The sequence below is a fragment of the Lampris incognitus genome, chromosome 12, assembly GCF_029633865.1.
Source record: "Lampris incognitus isolate fLamInc1 chromosome 12, fLamInc1.hap2, whole genome shotgun sequence".
NCBI lineage: Eukaryota > Metazoa > Chordata > Actinopteri > Lampriformes > Lampridae > Lampris > Lampris incognitus.
The window spans coordinates 50734690-50748565 of record NC_079222.1 but is presented as its reverse complement, the minus strand read 5'-3'; the positions used below and the strand labels follow the sequence as shown (position 1 = coordinate 50748565).

Sequence of the window (13876 nt, the reverse complement as noted above, 5' to 3'; positions counted from 1 at the left end):
TGATTCTATGTTAATTGTGCTAATTGTATTGTTTCATGTATATAGTTTTCACGGTGTTGATGGAGATTTGGAGACTTCATTAAACCTGTTCAAGAAAGCTACTTGTGTTCGCCGTGCCTCGGGGGAGTTACACTGATGCTGCCACCACCACCATGCTCCACTGTGGGTGTGGTGCTCTTTTGGTGATGTGCTGTGCTGTTCTTGTGCCAAACATACCTTTTGGCATTATGGCCAACAAGTTCAGCCTTGGTCTCATCAGACCACAACACATTTTTCCATCTGGTTTTTGGAGACTGGATCAATCTTTTTGCAAAACTTAGCCAAAAGAGAATGTTGTCACATGTAGGGTACTTGCCAGGAATACCTGTAGCTCCTTAAATGTTGCCATAGACCTCTTGGCAGCCTCCCTGATCCTGATCGATACCTTTAGCTACGAGGTCCCGTTCATGCTTTTTAAGCTGTGTGTGGTCTGAATGGGAGGATGATGGTGGCCCACAGGCCAGCCACAGTGCCAGCTCTTGTGAGTTACCTGACTAATCAAGCTGCAGTCTTGCAAGGCTAGCAGCTGCCACGACACTATGAGGTAATCACTGGGGCGTCTGGGTGGCGTGGTGGTCTATTCCATTGCCTACCAACACGGGGATCGCTGGATCGAATCCCCGTGTTACCTCCGCATTGGTCGGGCGTCCCTACAGACACAATTGGCCGTGTCTGTGGGTGGGAAGCCGGATGTGGATATGTGTCATGGTCGCTGCTCTAGCGCCTCCTCTGGTCGGTAGGGGCACCTATTCGGGGGGGGGAATAGCATGATCCTCCCACACGCTACGTCCCCCTGGTGAAACTCCTCACTGTCAGGTGAAAAGAAGTGGCTGGTGACTCCACATGTATGGGAGGAGGCATGTGGTAGTCTGCAGCTTCCCAGAGGGGGTGGAGCAGAGACCGGGACGGCTCGGAAGAGCGGGGTAATTGGCCAAGAACAATTGGGGAGACAAGGGGGGGGGGTAATCAATGAATCTGTCAGCCTTGTGGTTACGGGGACATCCATATTTTCAGTCTGATGGGGACAAAAATAAATCTGACCATGTGGACCCCCCAAAGGCAACTTGTACAGCAGGCATGTCTGTAGTTTTGTAATTGTGGTAAACGTTTTTCTAAGTGGCACTTGTACATCTTACAGTGCCAGGAGTTTAAATGTTGTCTCTCAACACACGTGAAGCTCTGTGGAAACTGCAGCTGATCCATGGGTAGCAAAGTAATGTGTATTCACAGATAAACTGCGCTGGGAGCCTGTTTTACGTTCTGCAAAGTACAGTGGTTTGAGAACTGCAAACATTATACGTTTTAAAGAGCCCATTAATGATGCTGGAATCTCTCTGTGAAATATACTATCTAAAAAAAATCTGAACGAACAAAGTTGTCCACAAACACATGGTACCAAACCCGTTTCTGGCCCATAGGGGTCGCTCTTTTGATGTAATGTCTCTGAGTGAACCTATGCAGAGGTTGACTGCTCAGTCTCTTAAAAGTGGATCTTACAATGTCTCGTGTTTGCAGACTTACTCGGGAGGATAAATGGTGTGATGGAAGGAGAAAAGGAAGCCATGTGAAGTCATTTGGCCTATCCTACAACTGCTTCATTGCTCCAAGTTAGAGATGGATACAGTAGTGTAGCCGTTTCACTATGAAGATTAGATATTACTGGTATGATTTATGATGATTTGTTGTAATTGATCAAGTTTTACAGTTTTTGCTAAAGGGCTTTTTCAAGCTTGAAAAAAAAAATACATCAATCAGTCAAAACATTAAAACCACTGACAGGTAAGTGAACATTATCTCATTATAATGGCACCTGTCAAGGGGTGGGATACATTAGGCAGCAAGGGAACACGTGGGGAGCATGTGGGGAGCATGTGGGGAGCCAAGGCTAGCCCGTCTGGTCCCATCCCACACAGCAGCTAATGTAAACACAACATCCGTTGCACGCCGTCCATCTTGGGAGAGAGATCCTCCTCTGGTGCTCTCCCTGAGGTTTCCTCCTATTTTGTCTCCCTGTGAAAGGTTTTTTTTTTTTAGGGAGTTGTTCCTTATCCGATGAGAGGGTCTAAGGACAGGATGTTGTGTTGCTGTTAAGCCCACTGAGGCACATTTTTAATTTGTGATATCGGGCTATACAAATAACATTGATTTGATTGACTGCAGCTTAAATTAGCGTGGGCGGCACGGTGGTGCAGTGGTTTGCACTGTCGCCTCACAGCAAGAAGGTCATAGGTTCGAACCCCTGGGTTGTCCAACCTTGGGGGGGGTCATCCCAGGTCCTTTCTGTGTGGAAGTGCATGTTCACCCAGTGTCTGTGTGGGTTTTCTCCAGGTGCCCCGGTTTCCCCCACCATCAGAAAGACATGCATGTTAGGGTTAACTCTCGTGTCTGTGCCCTTGACCGAGGCATGGCAAGACAGACTGGAGTTGGTCCCCGGGTGCTGCACAGTGGCTGCCCACTGCTCCTAGCTACACAGCTAGGATGGGTTAAATGCAGAGGAAGAATTTCCCCACGGGGATCAATAAAGTAGTAACATAAAATAAAATAAATAAAAAATAAATAAATAAAATAAATTGCTGAAAAAGTTCATGCTGGCTGTGACAGACAAGGTTCATAACATTAAGTGCATCCTAGCTTGCTGTGTATGGGGCTACATAGCCACAGACTGACCAAATTCCCCAGATCTCAATCCGATCTGAGTATCTGTGAGATTTGCTTGAAAAACAAGTCCAATCCATGGAGGCCCCATCTCACAATTTACAGGACTTAAAGGATCTGCTGCTAACGTCTTGGTACAAAATACCACAGGAAACATTCAGAGGTCTTGTGGAGTCCATGCCTCGACAGGTCAGAGCTGTTCTGGCAGCACGAGCGGGACCTACACAATATTAGGCAGGTGGTTTTAAATGTTTTGGCTTATCGCTATATTGTGAGGCTGATCAAGTGTGTTGTGAGAAATATATTGTCAAATTGTTTCAAAGGAATTAAAGATAAATTTCACATGGTATAACTTTATATGAATGAACACTTTAATCTTTGCCTTAATTCTTGCACTGACACGGCACATTTGCCTTAATGTGAATGATTGCACTATGAAAAACATCAATACAAATCATAGGGATTTAAATGTGTTATTACACTTCTTAAACAAAACTGCCATATAATAAAACTAAAACCACTGAGCAAGGACAAGCTATCCAGGACAACAGCGTACCTTTAAGATGGATGTCAATTATATGTGTCTTGCTTTGGAACACTAGAAATGCTTTTCACCTATTGGTCTTTTTTGCCAAAGAGGACCAACCAAAAGTTAATTTCACTGGAAGTGTCTTTACAAAAACCAAAAGTCAAGGCTCAACAAATGAAAAACAATTTAATGACTACTTTTCAGCAAAATTATCCATTAGAGGTACTTGTAAACTGCCTTATCTTGCAGTGTCTGAATTTCTAATTTCACAGGACATTTGTAGAAATGAGACAGCAGTGACTCAGAATAGCCTATCAGGAAGTAAAACTTTTGCGGTGGTAATTTCTGCAGCATAAGTGCACACACTATAAGCATGTTGCCCCGCCTCTTTATCACAAGCTCATTAGCTTGACAGCCATGAAAGGTTCCAAAGATAAAGCGTCTTATGAACACATCCTCTACTGTTCGTTCAGCTGCTCCTTCCTCTCCTTGTAGATTACCTAAGGGGCAAGAAAATGGAAAAATCGTTTGGACACAATTGCAATGAGACACTACTTTTAAAAGCAGAAGAATGTGAACTCTGTATTCAACACATACAAGTCAGGACTTGTAAGTATCACCAGAGCTTGCTGAGTAGTAGTGATTGAAACATTTCTCGGATTTTTGAATTCAAAAACACAGTAACTGGTCAATTTTGTTGCCACCTTAAAGTCCATCATGTGACCCCCAAGACTCTGCTCACTATCAGTTTTCAGTGAACTATGTGTATTTCAGCAAATCGATATCTACTGGAGGTTTTTAAAAATGGCATGTCAGCAAACATGCTGGCATCCACCCCTTTATTTTTGAGTTTTCTAGACCTGACTATTTTCATTTGTAGTTATTAATCACGTCAATGAAGATTTTTACAGAAACTCACTGGTGTGCTGGGACAGCCATCCTTTATAGTGTGCTATGTCATGAGGGTGATACGCTTGTTCGTAGGTCAAAGGTCTGTCTCCTTTTCCCACACGGATACGAGCTGCTTGGTTCTAAATACAAAAGAAACGATGTCAAAATGAGTTTGTAGTCCTGCAAGACGCGGGCTCCTGTCTTATTGAGAAGCAGAACGGCAGTTATTGATAGAAATATATCAGTTCAGTTTAGAAACTGAACTAATTTTACTACGACGCATGTGTTTTATCTTTCCAGACTGACATGTTTTCAGACAAACCCTTACCTTGCAGCATCCTGGAGTGAGATGAAGGGCTCGATTCCCTGAAGTGGTGCATAAAATGCTAATTCTGGCGTAGGCCTTCTGGGGAGGGAACAGGACAATTATTTAGGTGTCAAGTTTAGCCCCTCTTCATACCTAATAGGCCAGGTTATGATGAATACTGACACTTAACTAGTAATTTGATACGTTTTAGCCTATAAACAAGCGCAAACAATTTGTAAATAAGGACCGAGGACCAGTTCGTTAGAGTCAGCTCCTCGTACATGTTGCATTCATTCAATTCAACAAACAGCGCTCGTCTCTTTCACATTTTTCTCTTTTGTAACTGTCCAAGTCTGACAGTACTGCTGGCGTCGTGTGTGGCTGCTGCTTCTCCCTCTCGTAGCCCCCCTTCCCATCCACCCCTGTATGTCTGCCCCCCTTCCCATCCACCCCTGTATGTCTGCCCCCCTTCCCATCCACCCCTGTATGTCTGCCCCCCTTCCCATCCACCCCTGTATGTCTGCCCCCTTCCCATCCACCCCTGTATGCCTGTGTTATGTTTATCTGTCGTCTTGTTTCACCTCGTTTATTGTAAAGCGTCTTTGAGTATTAGAAAAGCGCTATATAAGTTTAATTTATTATTATTATTTCAATTGGTAGGTTATGAGATGATGTCGAGCATAAAGTATTTCAGTGAAACGGAGACGAAGAAATACAATGATGGACGTTACAGTCCTGAAAAACAAATCCCGCATGCAATATAGTCGACATGACAGAATGTTCAGACCGGGCTGTCAACACCAAGCGGAATAGCGAGACAACCCTGCGTTAGCTACCCTTAGCTCTCATGCTAGCCACACAGCTAGTCCGGGCGAGGTGGTGGTGGTTTATTAACGACATAAAGATGCTGTAATTACACGGAATTCCGAGTCACAAGGTATACAGTAAAGCCAACCGAGTGTTGAAGCTTCATCTCACATGCAGGGATAAATGTGTGCCCTTACCAATAACGGCAAAGCCTTCGCAGCGCTCAAGGGCGCAGCCATCTTCTTTTCTTTCTTTCGCAAAACAAAGCCCAAAGGATCATGGGAAATACTCTCAGCCGGCCCCCCATGATTTCATTGTCGTTGCGGTTAAAACATGCGCTCGGTGGGTATTTTGAATACTTGCGAGGAAAACTGGCAAAACAAGTTTCATTTAGTTTTATTTAGCATTTAGATGTCGGCTGATGAAACGCGGAACGGCTGATTCACCCGGCGTGTGCACCGGACACGTTTAACGTGCGGCAACCGGATGTGTAAACTCAGTCTCGCGAAGGTAACGGTGAGCGACTAGCGGCCCGTGCGTTTCTCTCACGTTATCGGCTGTTTGCGACGGTTTAACCACGCGCCCCGTTGCCTTCCGGCGCACGGTCTCTCTCTCGCGAGCTCGGCGGAAGTGGCCGCGGAGCGAAGCAAATGGCGTCGCCGCTGGAGATGACGGAGATGTACGACAACGCGCTGCTGGGCGTCCTGCAGCATGTCGGCAACGTCCAGGACTTCCTCCACGTCTACTTCGGGTTCCTGTACCGTAAGACGGACTTCTTTCGCCTGCTGTCGGGCCCCAGCGACCGCATGGGCTTCCCTCCCGGTGTCGCCGAGAAGATGGTGTTAAAGGTGATTCCGTCCAGCTGTACGTTGAGCTGTACGTTGAGCTGTACGTTGAGCTGTACGTTGAGGGTTGAACGGCCACCTCTGTGAAAACGCTTCCCGGGTGATGTGAGCCGTGTGATGTTGGGTTGTGTGTTGTGTGGTGAAACCCATTGCTAATCTGTTGTTGTCACGCCTTGTTTCCTGTAAAGACGTTCAGGACTTTTGATCGGAAGGCCGAGCAGGACAGAGAGAGGCAGCTCAGAGAGCCGCAGCCGAGGGGCCCGGCTAGAAGCGGGCCCCCCGCAGTGCCAGAGCCGGAAGTCGCGTCACAGCCGAAGGACAACGCCTCAGAAGAGGACGCAGCAGCCCCTCGGACAGAAGCGGCTCCCTCAGCCGCCACGGAGCCTCCCTCCTCTGCGAGCCCGAGTATAGCCACAACTCCGCGGCAGGCCCACGGCAGCGGCAGTCCTACCCAGGGGCCCCGGCGAGACCAAGCAGCTGGAGTCAGCACAGACACGGGAGAACCGTGAGTAGCCACATCTGTTGTGTTTCTAGTTCCTTTCATGGGCCACGTCTCGCTTAATCTGATGTGATATGGTCGTGTTGCTTTGCATCTAATGCTCTCTGTCAGGTGGTTATAAGGACAGGAAACACTCTCTTCCATTTAAAAAGTATGTTGAAAGACATTGCTGAGGTATGTGACAAATGAAACGTGTCATTGTCTCTCCACAGATGTAACGCAGCTTCCTTTGTCTTTTATTCTCTTAGTAGTAAATACAGAAAAGGCCTTAGTGGACAGACACACACGCACACATGCACGCGTGACCAAACACATCTTACAACGCTGCCATGTTTTTAAAAGATGCAGGTAGAAATAGGGCCGCTTGAATGCATTTGGTAGCAAAACTTGACTCGGGTTAAGTGCAGAGTCAGAGATGTGGTTTGACTTTAGGAGCTTGGTGGGGATCGATGATTGCCTCGAAGGGGTTATGGAAATGCTGCATTCATTCAAATGCTGGAGGGAAAACATTTTCAAAACCGTAAGTCCGTCATCATTACCGATAGACATTCTCATCAGTGCTGTTCATCAGAGATTTAATGACAAAAGGTCAAAGCCATAAATCAGTCTTTGACAAAAAGTACATCCTTATATTTTTTTAACTGAAATCAGCCTGACCTTTCTTACATAACCAAGGCCTGGATGAAAGATGTACATTACTAATGTATTCATGACCCTAGTGTTTTATTCTTACTCCAGATTGCCATTCAACGGTACTAATTGCGGGGAAAAAAACCTTTTCACAAGGCCATAACCTTTAAGATTTTAACAGTCAGTTACAGGCAGATTCTCTTACAAATGTTGTTGTTGGGATGCAGAGTTAACCTGTCTCAAGCCAATTAAACTGAGTCAAGGCAGGTTCGACCGTACCCCACTCCGCCGTACTCTCCATCCTCAAGGGAAAATACTTTATTTTTACGAGTGGACCCTGATCATGCAAAGTGAAAATCCAAAGTTAAACTTCTGGGCGGCACGGTGGCGCAGTGGTTAGCACTGTTGCCTCACAGCAGGAAGGTCCTGGGTTCGAACCCCGGGCCGCCCCAGGTCCTTTCTGTGTGGCATTTGCATGTTCTCCCCGTGTCTGCGTGGGTTTCCTCTCACCATCAAAAAGACATACATGTTAGGGTTAATACTCCTGCCTGTGCCTCTGAGCAAGGCAATGGAAAGAAGAACTGGAGTTGGTCCCCGGGCGCTGCAGGTGCCCACTGCTGCTATACAATAGGACGGGTTACATGCAGAGAACAAACTCATTGTAAGAATACAATGTCGTATAAAGTGGCTTTCATTCATTCACTTCAAACTCTATTCATTAATTACGCTGGCACTAGAAAGTTGGTGAACCCTTTAGAATTTTCCGTATTTCTGTATGAATGTGACCTAAAATGTGATCAGATCTTCTTCTAAGTCCCAAAACTAGATAAAGAGGTGGTGGTCTATTCCGTTGCCTACCAACACGGGGATCGCCGGTTTGAATCTCCGTGTTACCTCCCCCGTTGGCTGTGTCTACGGGTGGGAAGCCGGATTTGGGTATGTGAAATGTTGGTAGGACATGAAGAGAGCAGTTCATGCGAGGAAGCCCACCAACATCACTGAGTTGAAGCAGTTCTGTAGGGAGGAATAGGCCAAAATTCCTCCAAGCTTGAGCAGGACTGATCAACAGTTATTGGAAATGTTTGGTTGAAGTTATTGATCCTCAAGGGGGTCACACCAGTTACTGAAGGCAAAGGTTCACATACTTTCCCCCAACAACAACATTTAACGTTGGGTAATTTCGCTCAGTAAATGAACAAGTGTCATTTTGTGGTCTTATTTGTGTAATTGGTTAGTCCTTATCTAGGTTTAGGACTCAGTTGAAGATCTCATCACAATGTAGGTCAAATGAATGCATAAATAGACAATTCGAAATGGTTCACAAACTTCCTAGGCCACTAGCTGTTCTAATTCATTCACAAATAGTGCTGATCAGTGGTTGACAGTCATACAACTTTACTGTAAGTTGTTCCAAGAAGCAAAAGTAGCATGTCTTCTCTCGGTGGGTCACGAATATATTTGATAACTGATGGGTTAGAACAAACATGGATTAATGTTATGTGCTGGCAGCAGACTCACAACATTGTATAAACCAAGCTTTATTTACCAAGTTGACCAGTGGAGCTACTCGTGCTTGTGCAAGCTCTTCCAAATCTAATTTCCACATCACTCTACTTTAGCCCAGGTGTGACCCAAATAGACATATCGTAGGACTCTATATTGGGCATTAGAACAAAAATGTCATGGACTGATGTGTAAATATCGTGGATTGCTGCCTCTGGGTAGGGGATGAGTTGTTGCCTCAAGCGAAGGAGTTCAACTATCTTGGGGTCTTGTTCACGAGTGAGGGTAGGATGGAGCAGGAGATTGACAGGTGGATTGGTGCAGCATCAGCAGTAATGCGGACGTTGTACCGAACCGTTGTGGTGAAGAGGGAGCTGAGCCGGAAGGCAAAGCTCTCAATTTACCAGTCAATCTTTGTTCCAACCCTCACCTGTGGTCATGAGCTTTGGGTAGTGACTGAAAGGGTGAGATCGCGGATACAAGCGGCTGAAATGAGTTTCCTCCGTAGGGTGTCTGGGCTCAGCCTTAGCGATAGGGTGAGGAGCTCGGACATCCGGAGGGAGCTCGGAGTAGAGCCGCTGCTCCTTCGCATCGAAAGGAGCCAGTTGAGGTGGTTTCGGGCATCTGATTAGGATGCCTCCTGGACGCCTTCCTTTGTAGGTTTTCCGGGCACATCCAACTGGGAGGAGACCCCGGGGTAGACCCAGAACCCGCTGGAGGGACTACATGTCCAATCTGGCCTGGGAACGCCTTGGGATCCCCCAGGAGGAGCTGCAGGGCGTTGCTGGGGAGAGAGATGTCTGGAGTGCCCTACTTAGCTTGCTGCCGTCGCGACCCGACCCTGGAGAAGCAGCAGAAGATGAGATGGGATGATATATAAATGTGTTCATTTATGCATATGTATGTGTGTGTTCATTCTCCATCAGGTGTCAGGAGCAGTTCCAGTCTAACCCAGATAGTTACAATGGAGCTGTGAGAGAAAACTACAGCTGGTCTCAAGACTACTCTGACATAGAAGTGCGTGTATTTGTTCCTAAAACAGTCGTCAAGGGCCGACAGGTAAACAAGGCTTCTTAAAGAAGATCATCTCTCCAGCATCTGACTCCAAAACACAAATCACTGATCGCTGTTTGATTTGATGGTCTGTGTCCTGCTTGCCGTCATCAGGTGTCCGTTTGCCTGCAGAGCAGCAACGTGTGTGTGTGTCTGAGGGAGGGAGGGGAGGAAAAGGTCCTGATGAAGGGAGAACTCGCACACAAGATAAACACTGAAAACTCTCTGTGGAGCCTCGAACCCGGACACTGCGTTGTTGTGAGTACACGAGATTTACTTCATATGTGTTGGCTGACTCTGCAGGATTCACACAGCCCACATCAGACACTTTAAAACCAACGTTTCGCTCCCCAGCTGTCACTTAGCAAGTGCGGGGAGGTGTGGTGGAATGCCATACTGAAAGGAGAAAAAGAGATCGACATCAACCAGATCAACCGCGAGCGCTCCATGGCAACTGTCGATGATGCGGAGCACGCCGTTCTGGACAGACTCACCTTCGACTACCATCAGAAGCTGCAGGGCAAACCACAGAGCCATGAGATGGTGAGTACTCTCCACAGAGCCATGAGATGGTGAGTACTCTCCACAGAGCCATGAGATGGTGAGTACTCTCCACAGAGCCATGAGATGGTGAGCACTCTCCACAACACGTTCTGAGAGAGCTGGCAGCACCTACATGTTAAGTTTTAGAGTCTCTCAACACATATACACAACACAGCTCCTTCAACAAAACGCAAACAAAACACTACAGAGCCACAGAAGTAGAAGTGGCCCACCTGCTGATAGCTCATGCAACGCAGCACACCATCCTCCTCCTATCTAGTGTCTCTCTCTCTCTCTCCCTCTCTCTCTCTCTCTCTACCCCCCCCCCCACTGATCGTCTCACCTTGTTGATTTGCCACACGAAGAGAGACACACCAGAAGCACTGTTCTTTGCTATTATGTTTTCATGGTTGTTGTTTTATGACATGTTTTTTATTTATTTTTTCCACTGTTGTGTAAGTCTTACTGTGCACAGCCGTTTAGATTCATTCACTTTCCCCTGGCTAAAACAAAACGGTTGTCAGGGTTTTGGCTTCAATCTGCTCGACGTTGGCAGACCGGCAGTACAAAGTCATGTGTGAGTGCAGATATTAACTCGTGATGTGTAGATACGTAGGCCCGTTATTACCATACGGGCAGCACGGTGGCGCAGGGGTCAGCGCGGTCGCCTCACAGCAAGAAGGTCCTGCGTTCGAGCCCCGGGGTAGTCCAACCTTGGGGGTCGTCCCGGGTCGTCTGTGTGGCGTGTGCATGTTCTCCCGTGTCTGCCTGGGTTTCCTCCGGGGGTCCAGTTTCCTCCCACAGTCCAAACACGTGTAGGTCAGGTGACTCCAAGACATGTAGGTCAGGTGACTCGGCCGTACTGAATTGTCCCTAGGTGTGTGTGTGTGTGCGCCCTGTGATGGCCTGGCGGCCTGTCCAGGGTGTCTCCCCGTGGGCCCTGTGATGGCCTGGCGGCCTGTCCAGGGTGTCCCCCGCCCGCCTGCCACCCAGTGACTGCTGGGATGGGCTCCAGCATCCCCGCAACCCGAGTTGGGATAAGCGGCTTGGATGGTGGATGGATGGAACATCTGGAGAAGTAATGCATCAGGAGTGTTGTCAAGGAGGAGACATTTTACTGTTGTTATCTTTACATATTAACACAATGGACAATGTGTTCATCTTTGATTTGGTGTGATGGGTGGTTAAGCTGTGTTCGGTCGGCTATTTAAGAACTTCTTCTTTCTTTTTGACATAAGGAAGGGACCTGCCCTGGGCGGAGCTGTGGTTTTCATCAGCGTGAACGGCACCTGGGGTATGTCACGCTCATGTGTTTGACTCTGTTTCATCTTTCTGCAGATGGTGCATGAGATGCTGAAGAAGGGATGGGATGCGGAAGGTTCGCCATTTAAAGGACAGCAGTTTGACCCTTCCATGTTTGACATCCCACCCAGTGCTGTGCAGTTTTAAGGTGTACAGACTGGTTTTGAGGTTTCACTCAGTCGTAGTAGTTGTAGACCAGTCGTTCGTCTGTGGTTGTAGCGCTGTGCATTAATAAAGCAGTGGCAATGCATCTACAGCAGTTTTGTTTTGTTTTATCGGGCCACACCAGTGCCAAACCGGCATGCTTGGTATGCGTGCAGACCGTAGCTGTGTGCACAGCGTATGTCATCTAACACGGCACTTCAACACTACGCATGCTGCCAGTTTTAAAGCCGACTAGCCTACAAAATCACATCACCGCAACGAAACGTAACAAATATGGCAAAGTTGTACAAGCGCTCCATTCCTGCTGTCTGTAGACCAGCATCGGACAGGGGGGTGCAACAGCTGCATCACTGCATGTTTCATGGAGCCTTGCTGGAGGACATGTCAGCAGAACACAACGATCTTCTGCCACATCATGTTGTTAACAAGCTGGCCGAGCAAAGGCCGTGAGTTGGAGAGGGTGTGCGGCCTGCGCCACGAGCTTGTGTCATTTCTATCCAGCCTGCGGAGCCAAAAAGCCCAAGAACATCAGAGGTTTTTCAGTGACAATAAGGTGATGGCATATGTTATTTTTTTGCGTGACATCATGTCTCATCTAAATCCCCTTAATTACGAGGCAAGAACCACACTGTTGCAGACATGTACGAGGCGGCTGAAGCTCTCCGGTCAAAGCTGAACCTTTTGCAGAGGAGTGTTCACAAGAGAAAGCTGCACTTCCCACGTCTGCAGGAGCATTGTGAGAAGAAGGAAATGCGGGAGGATCCGGCGATGAAGGACTTCACGACGAGCCTGGCAGAAAACTCCAAGGAACGATTTGAAAGCTCTCCTAAACTCTCAGGTGACATCCTCCTCTTCCTGAGACAGCCGTTGTCCGTTTTGGCTGACGGCCGGTGGACTGCAGAGGCCAGAAGGCTGGTGGTGCCTTCCATAGATGAGGCAACTCTTCAGATGGAGGTCTTGGAGATGGGAACATCTGATTTGCTCAACGCACAACACAAGGACGTTGGGGTGAGTGACTTTTGGATCAACATGGTTCCCCCAAGCTCGATTCAAAAACATGAGAGCTGTTGCAGTGCTCCTACTCACAATGTTCCCCTCCACGAGTCATCGTTTTCTTCAACGCACTGGATCAAGAACCAGGACAGAAACAGACTCCCCGGTCCACATCTTGGCCAGTGCCTCAGGCTTGCCACAACAGAATACAAGCCTGACATGAGAAGGACTGTCTCACCCTGTCACTCTCACTTCTCTCACTGACTGCTGGATGAACATCCATTCGTTGTTGTCCATGTGTCCATAATTAAATGCTTGTTTGGACTTATTTTGTTTCAAGACTCTGTGTTTTTCTTGTGTGACCCTCAACACAGACTTTAAGGATCCCAGGCCTACATTTTTACTGCTACTAGTACTAGTACTACAACTACCACCACCACCACTACTACTATTACTACTATTACTGCTACTACTACCACCACTACTACTACTACCACAACTACTACTACTCTACTATCACTACCACTACTGCTACTACTACTACTACCGCTACTACTAATACTACCACCACTACTGCTACTATACTACTACTACCACTACTACTACTGCTCCTACTAATACTACCACCACTATCACTACCACCACTACTACTACTACTAATACCACCACCACTACTACTACTCTACTATCACTACCACTACTGCTACTACTACTGCTACTACTAATACTACCACCACTACTACTACTATACTACTACTACCACTACTACTACTGCTCCTACTACTACTACCACCACCATTACTACTACTACTACTAATACTACCACCACTACTACTACTCTATTACCAACACCAATACTGCTACTACTAATACTACCACCACTACTGCTACTATACTACTACTACCACTACTACTACTGCTCCTACTAATACTACCACCACTATCACTACTACCTCTACCACCACTACTACTACTCTACAACCACCACTACTTCTGCTAATAATAATAATGATAATAATAGTAATACTAATAGTAGCAATAATGTAAGAGTGATAATAATAGTAATAATACTAATACTAATAATAATGTAGTAGTAGTAATGATAGGAGTAGAAA

At 46.9% G+C, this 13876-nt stretch overlaps 2 protein-coding genes across 4 annotated transcripts; one reads left to right on the top strand and one right to left on the bottom strand.

Annotated features, from left to right (window-relative positions):
* Positions 1–3395: 3395 nt before the first annotated feature.
* Positions 3396–5490, bottom strand: mrps24 (mitochondrial ribosomal protein S24). 3 transcript variants are annotated; one of them, XM_056290528.1, is made up of 4 exons: positions 5426–5490; positions 4443–4520; positions 4143–4254; positions 3396–3723 (listed from the first exon to the last, which is right to left on the bottom strand). In XM_056290528.1, the coding sequence occupies exons 1-4, from the start codon at positions 5465–5467 to the stop codon at positions 3440–3442; spliced, it is 516 nt and encodes a 171-aa protein (XP_056146503.1). In that variant the 5' UTR covers positions 5468–5490; the 3' UTR covers positions 3396–3439. The 3 variants fall into 3 exon arrangements, with proteins under 3 accessions (XP_056146503.1, XP_056146504.1, XP_056146505.1); XM_056290529.1 differs by having other exon boundaries at positions 4443–4517; XM_056290530.1 differs by lacking the exon at positions 5426–5490 and adding an exon at positions 4703–4726 and having other exon boundaries at positions 4443–4517.
* A 219-nt stretch (positions 5491–5709) lies between these two features.
* On the top strand, positions 5710–13100 carry nudcd3 (NudC domain containing 3). Its single transcript, XM_056290527.1, has 6 exons — positions 5710–6076; positions 6262–6578; positions 9632–9764; positions 9873–10016; positions 10113–10301; positions 11640–13100. The coding sequence occupies exons 1-6, from the start codon at positions 5879–5881 to the stop codon at positions 11748–11750; spliced, it is 1092 nt and encodes a 363-aa protein (XP_056146502.1). The 5' UTR covers positions 5710–5878; the 3' UTR covers positions 11751–13100.
* The last annotated feature ends 776 nt before the right edge of the window (positions 13101–13876 follow it).

Bases quoted from the DNA above. Each gene is read 5' to 3' on its own strand.
- mrps24 (XM_056290528.1), bottom strand. From the start codon at position 5,467: ATGGCTGCGCCCTTGAGCGCTGCGAAGGCTTTGCCGTTATTG. The intron at 4,255-4,442 runs GTAAGGGTTTGT...TTTTGTATTTAG, and splicing joins TCACTCCAGGATGCTGCAAG to AACCAAGCAGCTCGTATCCG. The intron at 3,724-4,142 runs GTGAGTTTCTGT...CTTGCCCCTTAG, and splicing joins ATGGCTGTCCCAGCACACCA to GTAATCTACAAGGAGAGGAA.
- nudcd3 (XM_056290527.1), top strand. From the start codon at position 5,879: ATGGCGTCGCCGCTGGAGATGACGGAGATGTACGACAACGCGCTGCTG. The intron at 6,077-6,261 runs GTGATTCCGTCC...TTTCCTGTAAAG, and splicing joins CCGAGAAGATGGTGTTAAAG to ACGTTCAGGACTTTTGATCG. The intron at 6,579-9,631 runs GTGAGTAGCCAC...ATTCTCCATCAG, and splicing joins AGCACAGACACGGGAGAACC to GTGTCAGGAGCAGTTCCAGT.